The following is a 14,126-nucleotide window of genomic DNA, read 5'->3' as shown; positions in this document are numbered from 1 at the left end:
TCATGCCACGTGGTCCTTGGCAGAGATCAGGAAGAAGCTAAACATCTTCACATAACCAGACGGTCCAGCTGGAGACGTCCTTTCCCTTGTTTTCATGATTCCACTATCTAAAGGACCCAGGAAGCACTTGGGAAACAGGAGTTCACATCCAAAGATTGAGGAGTGTTGGGAAACAAACTCCTGGGGCCAGAGTCCCAGGACCTAAGGAGGCGTGTAAAGATGGGCAGACCAGCTCCCCAGCTCAAGGGCAGAGGTCACGTGAATACCCGAGTGGCCCCGGCCCTGCACACACTGCACCTGGTGCCCTGCGGTGAGGAGGCCCAACCTGTCCTACCTGACGGACAGGCAAGGGGCCCAAATGACACCCCACCACCACCAATCCCTTACCTCGAACAGAAGGAAAGGGTGTCACTAACACGGAGGAGGTGCATCAGGTACATTTTCACCCAGAGTCGCTATGATGGGCACCTCCTGGGGGACCTCAGTGGCAGAGGGACAGCCCTCCCCATGGAGCCTTCCGACGCGGCCTGGGTTCCGGGTGTGCGGGCCAGCGGCAAGTCTGCAGGAGACCCACGTGCGCGACAACCGTCTGCTCTGAGGCCCCCTGCTCTTTTCACCATCAGTCGGTTTCAACGATTCATCAGCAAAATGTGTTCTCATACGCACTCAGGTGGCAGCAGGGTCTCCTTCCAACCTGTGCCAGAAAACGGAAGGCCTCCCGGGTTCTGCTCTTTGTAATTTTTTCACTGACTAGTTTGCAATCATGTCGTCTAACCCACCGTTAACACAGGCTCATTTTCCACATGTTCAAAGTGAGATGGTGTGAGAATATCTGACTATCGTGTAAAGAAGTATGCTTGGTCCTTCGCAGAAGACAAAACATGAACAAGCATGACCTCTCCTCTCAAGGAGAAAAGCACACGGCACCCCAGGGGAGAAGTAACGGCCCTTCTGCATGGTTTCCGCGGCTGCCGTGAGGCAGCCCCACGCCGCGTGGGGTACGTCAGCGGCCACCACTCTCAGGGTTCTGAGGTCGCAGGTCCAGACCCCAGTGTCGGCAGGGCCCTGTTACGTTGTGGCCCAGGGAGGGGACCTCCTTGCCTCACTCAGCTCCTAGTGTTGTGGAGCCCCTGGGCCAATCTCTTCACATGGCTTCTCCCTGTGACTGTCTCTGTTCCCTCTTCTCTTAAGGACACAGTCATCGGTTTAGGGCCCTTCCCACTCCAGCAGGACATCATCCTAACTGATTACATGTGCAAAGACCCCGTTTCCAAATAAGGTCATGTTCTGAGGCTCCAGGTGGACGTAAAGCTTGGGGGACACTGTTCAGGCCCGCAGACTCGCTATTTAGAAGTAATTCCTCAAAAACATGATAATTCCTCTAATATAGGAATGTGGAACAGTGAAAAGACTTAAGCAAAACTCTACCACTAAACTTTTCACGCAGGCAACCCATGAGCAAGATGTGAACCCCTCTGTGGCTCAGGTCGTTATCCCATCGAGCTGGCAGAGGATCAGAAGTGAAGAAGCAGGGAGGGTGCTCTGTGAGCCGTCGAGTCTCCCGGTATGGCCTGTGTACGCCTGGAGCAGGGCCGGGCCCACCACTCAGCCGCCCGACTCCCTGGCCCGAGGCCGGGCCCTGTTCTGACCGCCACCTCCCGCAGTTAATCCTGACACAGGACAAAACTGGAAAGAAAGTGATGAGAGGTGTGCCATCTCGAAGGACAGCGAGAACTCAGGGTCTGTCCACTGAGATCAAGGGGCGCATCCGCACTCGGCCCCTTTGCCTCCTGTCACCAGAACTTTTCGCTGCCCCTCTTCCCGCTCACACCGACACCCTCGTCTCTGGCTCTTCCGGGTGGGATCCTGCACGTACACGTCTGTGACAAAACGCAGGCAGTCCCTGGGGGCCGGGCTGAGCTGCAGAGGGGCTGCACTCGCTGTGGCCTTTCAGAGCTCCCCTGGCGTCCATGGGGCCTCCAAGCCTGACCGTTGGTCCCTGGCGCCCTTCACTTCAAGAGCCACAGCGCAAAACCACAAAATCGGCCCTGCTGCATCCTCCTGGCCAAGTCACTCAACAATCCTTTTACTTTATTCATTTGTATAAGTTTCAGGTGCACAACACAGTGCCTGGCAATTTTAAAGCTTATACTCCATTTACAGTTATTATAAACTATTGGCTGCATTCCCTGTGCTGCACAATATATTCTTGTAGCCTGTTTATTTTATACACAGTGGTTTGTTCCTCTTAATCCCCTACCCCTACCCAACAATCCCTCTTAGAAATCCGGTTTCCACTGCCAAACTTCCTTCTAAGTCATAAAGTTGTTGAAATATCCTTTCAGAATATCATACGTGCTTCTGGAAAGTCCTACCCCTTTAGTGAAATGCTCTGAATGGAGAAATACTATTCTGTGTGATCCCACCTTGTATAAACATGAATCTTCCATGACCAACTTCTCGTAAGCACCCTAATAAGTGCATCTGTTACACCCTAAGCACACCCTGTATTTATTAATATTTCCTGATCCCCTACTGTGACTACAGGGTTAGTAGATTCTTTCTGTATGACCCCGAGTACAAGAAGGGACTTAAATACGTCACAGACGACAGGTTCACCAGCACCGCTGGAAAGGCCTGATCAATTATTAAACTTCACAGATCCTGCCCTGCCAGCCAGCAGCTATTCTCTAAACAGGCCGTGAATGCTAGCAGTGAGTATTAAGTCTGTTAAAATGTTTCTCAACAAATATTTTAATAATTAAGCTACAGAGTTCAACTCTCCTAACACTACGAATACGACGGTGCAGCACACACAGCCAGCACCCGACACCTCGCGCTGCTCCCTGGGCGACGCGCAGGATGGCCCGCCGCTGGGCGCGGCTTCCCCGAGCTCAGGGAGGAGCCTTGGGTGAGCTGGAAGGGCCGTCAAGAGGCTGAGTTACTGTCACAGATAAAACCTGATGCTCCTGTGACCAGGCTTCAAATAAAGCTCAGAGAAACCCAACTGTCAGTGAGTAACACATTCCAATTATAGGGAAGTTAATGTGAGGAAGTTAAGGTAATCAAGGTAAAAAAAAGTCACTATTTACAAGCCAAATAAAGTGAATAATGTGTCACAGATGGCAGCAAAGCTCATTGACCACAGGCAGGGAATGAAGTATAAACTCATTTTCCAAATAACCCAAATAAAGGTACATAAACGTAACGATTCTGAGAGTTTTTCCCCTAAGAGGAACCTACTTTAGGAAGCACAGCACACCCGGCATGTTTATACATTTCAACTGCTACCCTGTGCTGCTCTCAGGGAGTTTCCTGACAGCCTCTTTGGCCATCGCCCCCAGTGCCGACCCTTCCAGTGCATGCTCTCCTTGAGCCCGCCCCGTCTCTCCCAGGGGACCCGCAGCTGCTGTCCCCGCAGTGCTGGGGGGCCTCGGACTCCAGGGAGCCACCATGCATGACCTACACGCCCCACAGAGAGACACAATACAACTCTCCCCCAGGAAGGGCTGGCACTGAGGGGCTGCCCAGTTTCCGGGTGTGCACTGACACTACGGACAGACGCCACCTCTCTGCACTGCTGAAACTTCAATGTGTATCACTGACAGATGTGACGAGGTCTATGGCTGGAATGTGAATTAGAAGATTCCCTGACACTGTTAGTTTGGAAAGACAAGTCAACCTCACAGGATGGGACCGTGCATCTCTCCTAAGGGTGCTCAGCAATGTGGGCACCAACATTCTCATCCCTCCCACCTCAGACCAGGGGACACCAACTACTAGACAGGAGGTAAAGATGCTGACACTCAGCCTCCAATCATGACACGGAGCTAGAAGCCCACTTCAAAGGCCTTTTAAAATACCAACTCTGCTATAAATCTCCCTTTGCGCCGAAATAACTACATATGTGCTAATAATTCCAAGTTTTTGGTTAATTTTTCTACTTAAAATTTTCAAAATTCCACCAAATTTAAGTCTTTGATTTATCTTAATGAAAGTAAGGTCCTAAAACTGACCAAAAATGCTTTTAATTTACTTACACATTACATATAAAGGGTATGAATGAGAAGTAAGCTCAATTACGGACCAGATATTAAGAACTGTCCACTCACCAGGGCCAAATCTAAACTGCATCTTGACTGTCATTTTTTTTCCCCCAATAAGGAAGTTTCTCAGCACATATTATAAAATAATAACTGCAAATAATCAGTTAAGGAGAGAAAAATTACTAGTGAGTAAAGACCAGTTTTTATTGATTTTCTGGAAATAAGTTTAATAGTTCAATAAATTATGCTAAGGGCTTTTCAGTAGCCGGCCAAGACAACATTCTCAATCTATAAATAAGCATTTTTTGGTGAATTACAAGATAGTTTTAACAGCAGTTTAACATAATAGCCATATCGCTGACTACCAACTAGTCTGAAACTAAATATACAGCATTACATTTGTAACACAAATTCTGCTGAATGGTGGTGAAGAACACGACTGTTTACAAGCGTGCGGACGAAGCTCAGCGGCGCAGGCGGTGTGTGTGTTTACACACGTGTTAGCCCAGAGGAAGAAGTGGTGTTTGGACTTATCCGTGGCCAGATGGACAAAATGTAACGTGAATGAGGTTTAAGAACAGGCCGAATGCACGAGGAGCGTGTGAGAGACCACGCACTCATCCATCCCACCACAGTGCGGAGGGGGCAGCTCACAACCCCATGTTTACAGGTTTCCTTACGATTCCCACCAGCGCCGGCAGGCACTGCCTATGTGATTCAACAGTGACCCTAAATTAGGTGCCATGTTCTGAGGAACATGGCACATGGAATTAGTTCTCTATTCTCCTTTAAAAAGTTGAGTGAGGGGCTTCCCTGGTGGCGCAGTGGTTGAGAGTCCGCCTGCCGACGCAGGGGACGCGGGTTCGTGCCCCGGTCCAGGAGGATCCCACGTGCCGCGGAGCGGCTGGGCCCGTGGGCCGTGGCCGCTGAGCCTACGCGTCCGGAGCCTGTGCTCCGCGACGGGAGAGGCCACAGCAGTGAGAGGCCCGCGTACCACCAAAAAAAAAAAAAAAAAAAAGTTGAGTGAATGCAGCTTGGAAAAACAATGTTTATTTCTCAAAATCAGACTAAAATTTTGAAAAATTGCAAAAGTAACCTAGGTATGAAGATGTTTCAAATTTTTTTTTTTTTTTTTTTTTTTTGCGGTACACGGGCCTCTCACTGTTGTGGCCTTTCCCGTTGTGGAGCACAGGCTCCGGACGCGCAGGCTCAGCGGCCATGGCTCACGGGCCCAGCCGCTCCGCGGCATGTGGGATCTTCCCGGACCGGGGCACGAACCCACGCCCCCTACATCGGCAGGCGGACTCTCAACCACTGCGCCACCAGGGGAGCCCTCAAATATTTTTAAACAGACAACACCAAAAGTGGCTTATTTCATATACAGGATGTGCAAGAGACAATTTAATTTGGATTTGTGTAATTAGAAGACGTCAAATTTCCATGCCTGCCAAAGTATAGGAGAATAAAGACTAAACTTTCATTCCAAACTACTTATTTTTATTTTGACAACTAAAACAATTTATACTGAACACTAAACTCTAATACTAAATTTTATTCCGAAACTATGTAGTAATTATAGATTAGCCTCAGTTTAAAATGCTAATTTTAGATAAACAAAGGGACTTCATATAAAATATTAATACTAATTTTTTTCATATAAATTCTTAGAGGAAATATTACTGCATGCCATCCGAAATGTAAGGAAACTCTTCCATCAGTCATTTCAAAACCACTGCGTGTACATCTACAGCTCTTCTAATATTAAGGAGTGGCCATCTGGACAACACAGCACAAGTTATGGGAAATTGTCTTGTTGAGAAGAACTGCAAGAGATCCTCACTGTCCTGGTAAGTGTGGTGTAAACATGAAAGCAGCAGAGAGGTGCCAAGGACACCACTCCAGCCACTGAGGCCAACTACAATTCAGTGCGATTCAGGGGTACTGACTGCACAATGATGCACTAACAGACCCGCAAAGCAGTGTTTCCACCCCAGTGGCAGGGTGCTGAGCAAGAGGGGATCCCACCCACTCCCACAGACAAGGTGGCAGCAAGTGCAGGGGGACATGTCACCCAGAGGTGAGGCACAGAGCACGATCAAAAGAAAGCAAGTGGGGGCATCAGGCCTGCTGGGGAGGCAACAGGAGGAAAGGGAAGGGAGAAGAGACAGTACAGCATGTGGACCCGATCACAGAGAGTCACTAGGGCAGGGGACAGCGCGCCATGGCCACGGCACGTGGACCCGATCACACAGAGTCACTAGGGCAGGGGACAGCACACCATGGCCACGGCACATGGATCCGATCACAGAGTCACTGACAGCTGGCTTCATTTGTCTTTGTCTTTCGGAGAAGGCAGACATAAGCAGATCAGTTTGGGAAGGTAACCGGCCTCGGGAAGGGTTTGAAGGAGCAGGAAGCAGGGGCAGGAGGAGGCTGAGGAGGCAAGGACCCCTGATGGGGAGGCCCCACCTGGCGGGAGCGCTCGGCCATCACGGAAGTGCCACAGAGAGAGGCCAGCCGTGTGGGAGGGCCCAGTGGTGCTGGCGGGCCTCGCATAGCAGCCTCAGCGGCTGCCAAAGCCACCAGCCCCGGCGGCCGCTTCTAGAGGCGATGCAGGGAAACGCCACCTCACGCGTTAGCATGTGGACACACCACACATTTTACTTTTTAGTTACGTATTTTTTTACACATACTACAAAAGAACCAGCAGAGAAAGTCTACGATCTGCCAGGTACTACTGTCTAGGATGAGGACAACGTCTGAAGAAAGGCTCCTCAGTGAAAAAGAGATCAGCATGTGGACAAAACAAAGATCCCAAGGCTGTTCAGCTGACCAGGTTCAGTAGGACACAGAGCACAGAATGCTCAGACCTTCTCTGGTCAGCAAACCAAGGGCCTGGACCAGCAAGATGAGCAGAAAGCCCGGCACTGAAACCAGGAGGCTCGGTCCTCCCTCCCACGTCTCCCTCTTCCCTCCCGCGTCTCCGTCCTCCCTCTCGCGTCTCCGTCCTCCCTCTCGCGTCTCCGTCCTGCCCCAGAGTCTCTCTCACGCCCCCACGAGTAAAATCCCTTGTGTGGGTCGCGGTCCAGAGTGGCTGGTATTAGACAACTAAGCATGATCTGAACTATCAAAAAGCACGTGGGTAAACGCTTACTGTGTAACAGACCTCTCTGCTGACACACGTTTTCCTGGATACTCAAATCTTGGCATTTCTACAAAGTGGAGTCAAATTCCAGTTCGGTCGCCTGGAGGGGAGAGGTAGCTGGTGGAGGCCCCTGTCTGGTGCGCAGGCACCTGGGAGAACTCAAACCCTCGGAGGGACTACGGCCTCCACACAGCCCCCACCTGGTGACGCTGCAGGGAGCACGTGGCTAGGAACCCCAGGTGCTGGTCACATGGATGCCCGGCAAACTCTGACGGGAACCAAACCAAACACTCGGGCTTAAAATCATTTAACCACCCAGTTTTCTGTCCTTCCGGTAGCACTTCCAAATGCCTAGCAGGCATTACAAGGAATATCTTTCCAGAGTCTCACAGCACCATTAAAAATCCAAAATCAACAGCTTCATGACCCATCACTTACTCTTTGCCTATAATAGTAAGAAGGTGAATAAGTTTGTTAGGCAAATAAAAGCAGACAGTAAATGGAATATATGGCAAGATCCTTTCTTTTCTGAATGTAGGCCAAGACAAAAATTTCCTCTAAAAACATGTTATTAACACAATAAGGCTTCTGTGGAGTTCCATTCGGTATAAATTTCCTTCTTTCTGTTAGCCCACTGTCCCTCTATTAAGCAGGGATCATACTCCGTGAAAAACACAAAGTAGAAAATGCATGTGAAACCACCAGGTAAGGATTCCCAGGATACCTTCTGCCTCCTCTTTGCATCTCCGACAGCGCGACGGGCGGGGAGTGTGCCCCTGCCCCTGCGGGAGCCTGCAGAAGCCCTAGGGCCAGCCCGGAGCCTCGCCCGACTGCCCGCCCCCGGGGGTTCTCTACCAGCGAACAAGCACAACTGTACGCAGCTGTCAAAAGCATCTTAAATATTTCACATGATAATCCTCAAAATGCAGTCGCTCCAAAGTGTCATCAAGTGACTCTGAAATAAAATACTCACTCTGGCCACGTAAGTGAACCTCCGGGCATCCTGGACCGCACTGAAGAAGTCTAAGCGGTTAAAAGCTTCTCCCAAAGTGCAGTAGCCGTGTCTCTGGAAAAACAGACACAAGTGAAAATCTGTCAAATGAGTCATGAGTCAAAATGAGCTAACAGTTAACGTGAATTAGTCTGCGCAATTTCTTTTTTAATTTTGGCAAAGGATATTCGTTTTTATTATGATCTATTCCATATTTAGCTGAAAACAGAGTAAAATTAAAACAGTGCTAAATTTAAGTCCTTTATGTATAATCAAGACACTACGCACTGACATTTCTACACCACTTAATGACAAGGATAAATATTGATTAAATATTTGTCAATTTCCTTTGTTGGCATGCATTTGGGGGAGGACAAAATTAAGCCTAAAATCATAAAATAACTGGATGTATTCTAGGCTGTGCAACTACAAATACATAAATCATGCTTGGCCACTATGAAGAAGCATCTGCTATAAACTACACGTTGGAATTCGATTCCTCTGCGGGGAGTCCTGTGTGCCTGCAGGCCTGGACGTACGCCCAGCCGCTCAGGATCAAGGCCGAGAGGCACCTGAGTGGGGTGGGGTTCTGAATACCAGCGTGTGGGTGCAAAGGGCTAGAGGTGATGGGACGTGACCGTGGGCAGTGATATGCCCTATATTCCATACTGGTTTGTACAGATCTCTACCCCAGGTTTCAGAAGACATTTTAAACTCAATCTTCTGTATTGGAATACTTAGAACATAAAGAGATCTTCAATGCAGAGTTGTGGGTATAGATAAAGTGGGGAATAATCACAGAAAACATGAGGTGACAAACACGCCTCACATTTCAAACAGAGGACAGGAGAGGGGCCAGAGGGGGAGCTGGAGGGGAAATCCTTAGTCTCTGACAGAAGACGCACCGTGAGGGCTGATTTGGTTTTACACCCAAATCCCAACAACACTCTCAATGTGTGCACAAGCCAACAAGATACACTTATTTAAAACATTCATTATGTATTTTTACTGAATATCCACTAAGTACAAAATATTTTCCTGGGAGCTGTGGAGGAAGCCAAGATTAACTGGATATCAATCACAACCTGAAATCAATCACAGCCAGTAACTATTCTCTTTCTCAGTGAACAGAATTCCAAACACTGGTGTTCCTTCCAGGCAGTCACCCATCTCACAACAGCCTCTTCTTTGGGGGGAAATAAAATCACACGTTTGAAGCACCCAAGCAGCAAACACCTGGCGGGCCCCAGGTGAGAAGACCAAAGGCGTGATGTGATGCGGAGAGAGATGGGACCAGCTCCGAGTCCTGGCCCTTTCCTGTGCCTGCCTGTGCCGGTTCCCAGGACCCATGCAACACTCCGCAGACTCACCGCAAGTACCCCCTCTGCCGCGTGTGCAGCCGAAGCTGGACCTCTGTTCTGTAATCAGTGTGGTGACACCCAGCAAATGAAATGTCTAACAGTCTTTCTTTCTTTTTTTTAAAAATAAATTTATTTATTTATTTATTTTTGGCTGCATTGGGTCTTCATTGCTGCGTGCGGGCTCTCTCTAGTTGCAGCGAGCAGGGGCTACTCTTTGTTGCAGTGCAAGGGCTTCTCATTGCAGTGGCTTCTCTTAATGCAGAGCACAGGCTCTAGGAGCACAGGCTTCAGTAGTTGTGGCACACAGGCTCAGCAGTTGTGGCTCACGGTCTAGAGTACAGGCTCAGTAGTTGTAGTGCACAGGCTTAGTTGCTCCGTGGCATGTGGGATTTTCCCGGACCAGGGCTAGAACCTGTGTCCCCTGCATTGGCAGGTGGATTCTTAACCACTGCACCACCAGGGAAGTCCAAATGTCTAACAGTCTTTCATAAGCTCAAACTAGGTCAGATTTGCCAAACACCTTCCAATGGTGTACTGGAGTGTATGTTATGGGTTAGAGTGGTTTCATACCCATTAACAATGTTAACCATCGCCAAATAGGTCAGATAAATTTTATATCTCAGAATCTAATCCTTAAGCTTCTAGGAAGCTGGGCTGGTTTCAGAACACCCACTATTAACACTTCTGGAACCCTTAACTTACGCTAACATAATACATGCTAAACAACCGCTCCCTGAATATTTTCCCCCATTGTTGCAAAATAAGGCCAATGCAGAGTTTCTTAGACAACAGATGGAAGCAAGCTTCTCCAGATACCAAGAGAAAAAGGAAACATGCAGAGCTGAGGCGAACAGACCTTTTGCAAAAGAAAGGCGGGCAGGGCTCAACTGCTCTTCGCAGATTCCAGCTTAACCACCATCACCTTAGCTACCACTCTACAAAATAAATGAGGGGTTTACAAACTGTTCTCACCAACCCAAAACACAGGAGAGCCAAGACACAGCCCTACTAGTACCAGAGGCTCACTATGAACAGCTTTGGGGGAGGGCAGGGGAGGAAATATCAAAGTACCTGGGGGTCCATACTTCTTCTGAAACAGCCCTCCACTGATTCAGATTCGTACGGGGCACTGACATACACCACACACACGAAACACTGTCTCAAGACCCTCTTATGCTTTCACCTCTTAGAATGTGGACACAGGTGTGATATTGCAAAAGAAACAATTTAATGTAACATCACATATTCAACAGTAACAATACAAAACATACTCTTATTTATAATAGAATACTTACTTCTCTTGTGCTTTCTTTATGGACATAGATCCATTTTTCACGATAAAAACCTAGAATAAAGATTAACTTTGTTTTTAAAAGCTGGTGAATCATTACAAAATGAAGATTTTAAGGAACTTCAACAGTGGCACATGCTAACAAAATTACCTGACATCATATAGATAAGAGATGCTTTGACTTGGCTAAATGCAACGAGAATTGCTTCGTTTCCTAATATCAGTTTAAGAGGTACTGAAACATCTTTACGTGAAAGATGATTTATGACAGTACCACGTCTAGGTAACTTGGAAGAAAATAGTGTCACCAAGTGACTGCAGTCATATCCAAACACAAATGGTTATAAAAGTACATTTGGTATACACCCTAATAAAAGTTCTCTTCCTCTTTCATGGCCCCGTATGGTGTTCCATTTAAATACACTTTCCAAGTAACTCACATCCCAGAGCTTTGAGGATCACGAGTACATTGTCCACGGCGGCCTCCAGAGGGCGCACGACTGAATTCACTAACAGGGTCTCAGGGACTCAAGTCTGGGCATCTGCACAGGGGCCCTTTCAGAGCCTCCCCATCCCCGTCCCGCCTGCATGGCTCCAGTTTTGACCATGTCTACCTTCTGCTCCGAACCAGCAGCGTCTCCTGCACCAAAGCCCAATGTCAAGGTCCCTAAGGTTCAGCCTCACTGCTTGGGAGTGAATGGAACTGAATTCAGGACTGCTATTCAACATTCAGACACAGAGGCTGTTTTGTAGGTTTTCCTGTCTTTGGTTTCATTGTAGCAAATCTTACTAATGACTTACTCAACTAAATGGCTGAGCTGCAAATATCTGACCACTAAGTCAGTGGGCAACTGTGGATACAGTGCTGCTACGTATATAACTGTATCAGCATTTACATCATAAGACAGCACTGTCAATGCAATTCAATTTATCAACATATTCAACAAGTAAATATGAAATTATTAATGAAAATGTTCTTACACTGAGTATTTTTGTCATTTCTAAAATGGTCCTTTTTCCTTTTTTTGGATGCATATTCATGCTCTTCATTATTGAATATTTCTTCATCTTCACTATTTAAGATACTGAAATAAAGATACATTTTATTAAAATATTTTTACAGGGGTTTCTTCATCTGGATTTTCTTTTGTTAAAAAGAAAAAAGAAATATTTCGTTTGCAATTCAGGAGCCCAGAATAAAAATCATGTTAAATTCTGAAAGCAATCCTTAATTTTCAAAGCAACAAATCACAGGTTTGAAATTACAAGGCTAATGTCTACGTTTTTTTGTTTGTTTGTTTGTTTGTATTTTGCGATACGCGGGCTTCTCACTGTTGTGGCCTCTCCCGTTGCGGAGCACAGGATCCGGACGCGCTGGCTCAGCGGCCATGGCTCACGGGCCCAGCCGCTCTGCGGCATGTGGGATCTTCCCAGACCGGGGCACGAACCCATGTCCCCTGCATCGGCAGGCGGACTCTCAACCACTGCGCCACCAGGGAAGCCCCATGTCTACGTTTTTTGCTTGTTTTGAGAAACCTGAGATTTATCCTGGTTCTTATCAGAATCCTGTATCAGGAAGTGATGCACAAGTTTTAGAATCGCATAAGGATTTTGAAATGCTCAACCAAGGTAGTTTCAGACTTTAAAACTTATAGTTTTATAGTTTATACTCTGCAAAAAGTTAATGTGACAATATGATACCTAATACTAATGATTTGCTATATCCCTGACCCAGTGCTGAGTAAACTCAACACCTCTCTTTGTCCCCATACTTCCAAAGACTTAACTGGAACTACTACTGTATTTCCTTACTAAAGCATCAACCAACTAATGCTACCTGTTAAGGTGCTTAACTGAAGCCAGATGAAGTAAAACATTTCTTTTTTCCACTTAAAAACATCTAATTCAAAGCTTTCCCATTTTTTTCTTTTGGATAAAATAAAATCATAAGGTGATAACTCAACAACTTGAACACATTTTTTTTAAAAAATTTCTTCCTTGTAGTAAAAAATAAATAAGACTATGCAAAAAGCAGTCCACCCCCTCAAAACTGAAGATGCACACAATTTTTATTTTCAGCACACTCACAGCTGGATTGTTTTCAGTCTGACAGCAAGCAGGGGCTCTGTGGAGACGAGCTGGCTAGCGGAGGGCCAGGGACTGATACTCAAAGCCGAGGGAGTAACCCTGCTGGCTGCCTCGTCGCCACTCTTTGACAAGAAAATTGTACACAAGCTCCTTCCACTAACCTGTATTCACTTTTAATCAAAACAGCTGATTTTCCCAAATGAATCCATTTATCACCATCAGAATAGACTTAAAGAACACTGGCAATAGTCGTAAATCATTAAGACAAGCAAAAGTGCATTTAGAAAAAACAAACAACTTCACATTCAGTGGCAGGCGTTAAATAATACCAATTCATAGAAATGGGTTGATCCTGGCTGTATCTCACATTGGTTTGTTGTCATTGATTCAAACACTGAAGGTAGAAGATTTCAAATGTAAACAGCTTTTCCAACTACAATCACAAAGGCATCAAGGGAAAGCAGAAGTACACTGCTCTCCAGAAACAGCATCACAGAAAGGAAACCAGGCACCAGGAGAGGAGGGAGCTGCCTGGTATCTCCTGGGAGAGGGAGCTGTGTCCGGCTAGGCCCAGGCAAGCGAGGGGCACTGGGCAAGCGCCCACGTGTGCTCTGCCCTGGCTCTGCCCTGGGAGGGCTGGGCCGTCTGAAGGGAGGCAACAGGCCCAGGGACAGACGTACAGGAAGGAAGCACAGACATCTATACATTTCAACCGTGTTGACTTACGAAGGCGACACTCTCAGCCCTCCACGCCCACCGCTTGGCACTCCACCAGCACCCCGTCACCCTCTCTCTCAGGAATGTTTTTCTGATAAACTCACCAAAGGTGCATGGCTTCCCCACACCCCACGTCCATTTCCAACCAAGACAAGGATACGTATGGAGAAGAACCATCAAAAACATCTCCTGACATACAGGTAAACAGCAAGGACCTACTGTATAGCATAGGGAACTGTATTCACTATCTTGTAATAACATATAGTGGAAAATAGTTAGAAAAAGGATACGTACGGATATATGTGTAACTGAATCAGTCTGCTGTACACCTGAAGCTAACACAATATTGTAAATCAACTATACTTCAATTAAAAAAAAAATCTCCTGACAGAAATAACCAAGGGCCAAGAAAAGAAGTTACTCTCTTCTCCTAACTCACGCCTTGAAGTCAGCCTGCGGCTTTTAACACTGTCCAAGGGTGACCTCA

At 47.1% G+C, this 14,126-nt stretch overlaps 1 protein-coding gene across 5 annotated transcripts in view; it reads right to left on the bottom strand.

Annotated features, from left to right (window-relative positions):
- The window catches only part of FBXO25 (F-box protein 25), a 59,373-nt gene that overhangs the window by 23,683 nt on the left and 21,564 nt on the right, over window positions 1-14,126 (bottom strand). For all 5 annotated transcript variants that reach the window (XM_079909044.1, XM_079909046.1, XM_079909045.1 and 2 more), the window contains exons 3-5: window positions 11,816-11,919; window positions 10,839-10,888; window positions 8,165-8,257 (exon numbers count right to left, since the gene is read on the bottom strand). In XM_079909044.1, the coding sequence (XP_079765170.1) occupies window positions 8,165-8,257; window positions 10,839-10,888; window positions 11,816-11,919 (247 nt within the window). The remainder of the gene's footprint in view (window positions 1-8,164; window positions 8,258-10,838; window positions 10,889-11,815; window positions 11,920-14,126) is intronic.

The sequence above is a fragment of the Stenella coeruleoalba genome (assembly GCF_951394435.1).
Source record: "Stenella coeruleoalba genome assembly, chromosome: 21".
Classification (NCBI taxonomy): Eukaryota; Metazoa; Chordata; class Mammalia; order Artiodactyla; family Delphinidae; genus Stenella; species Stenella coeruleoalba.
This window is presented reverse-complemented; position numbering and strand designations above follow the sequence as displayed.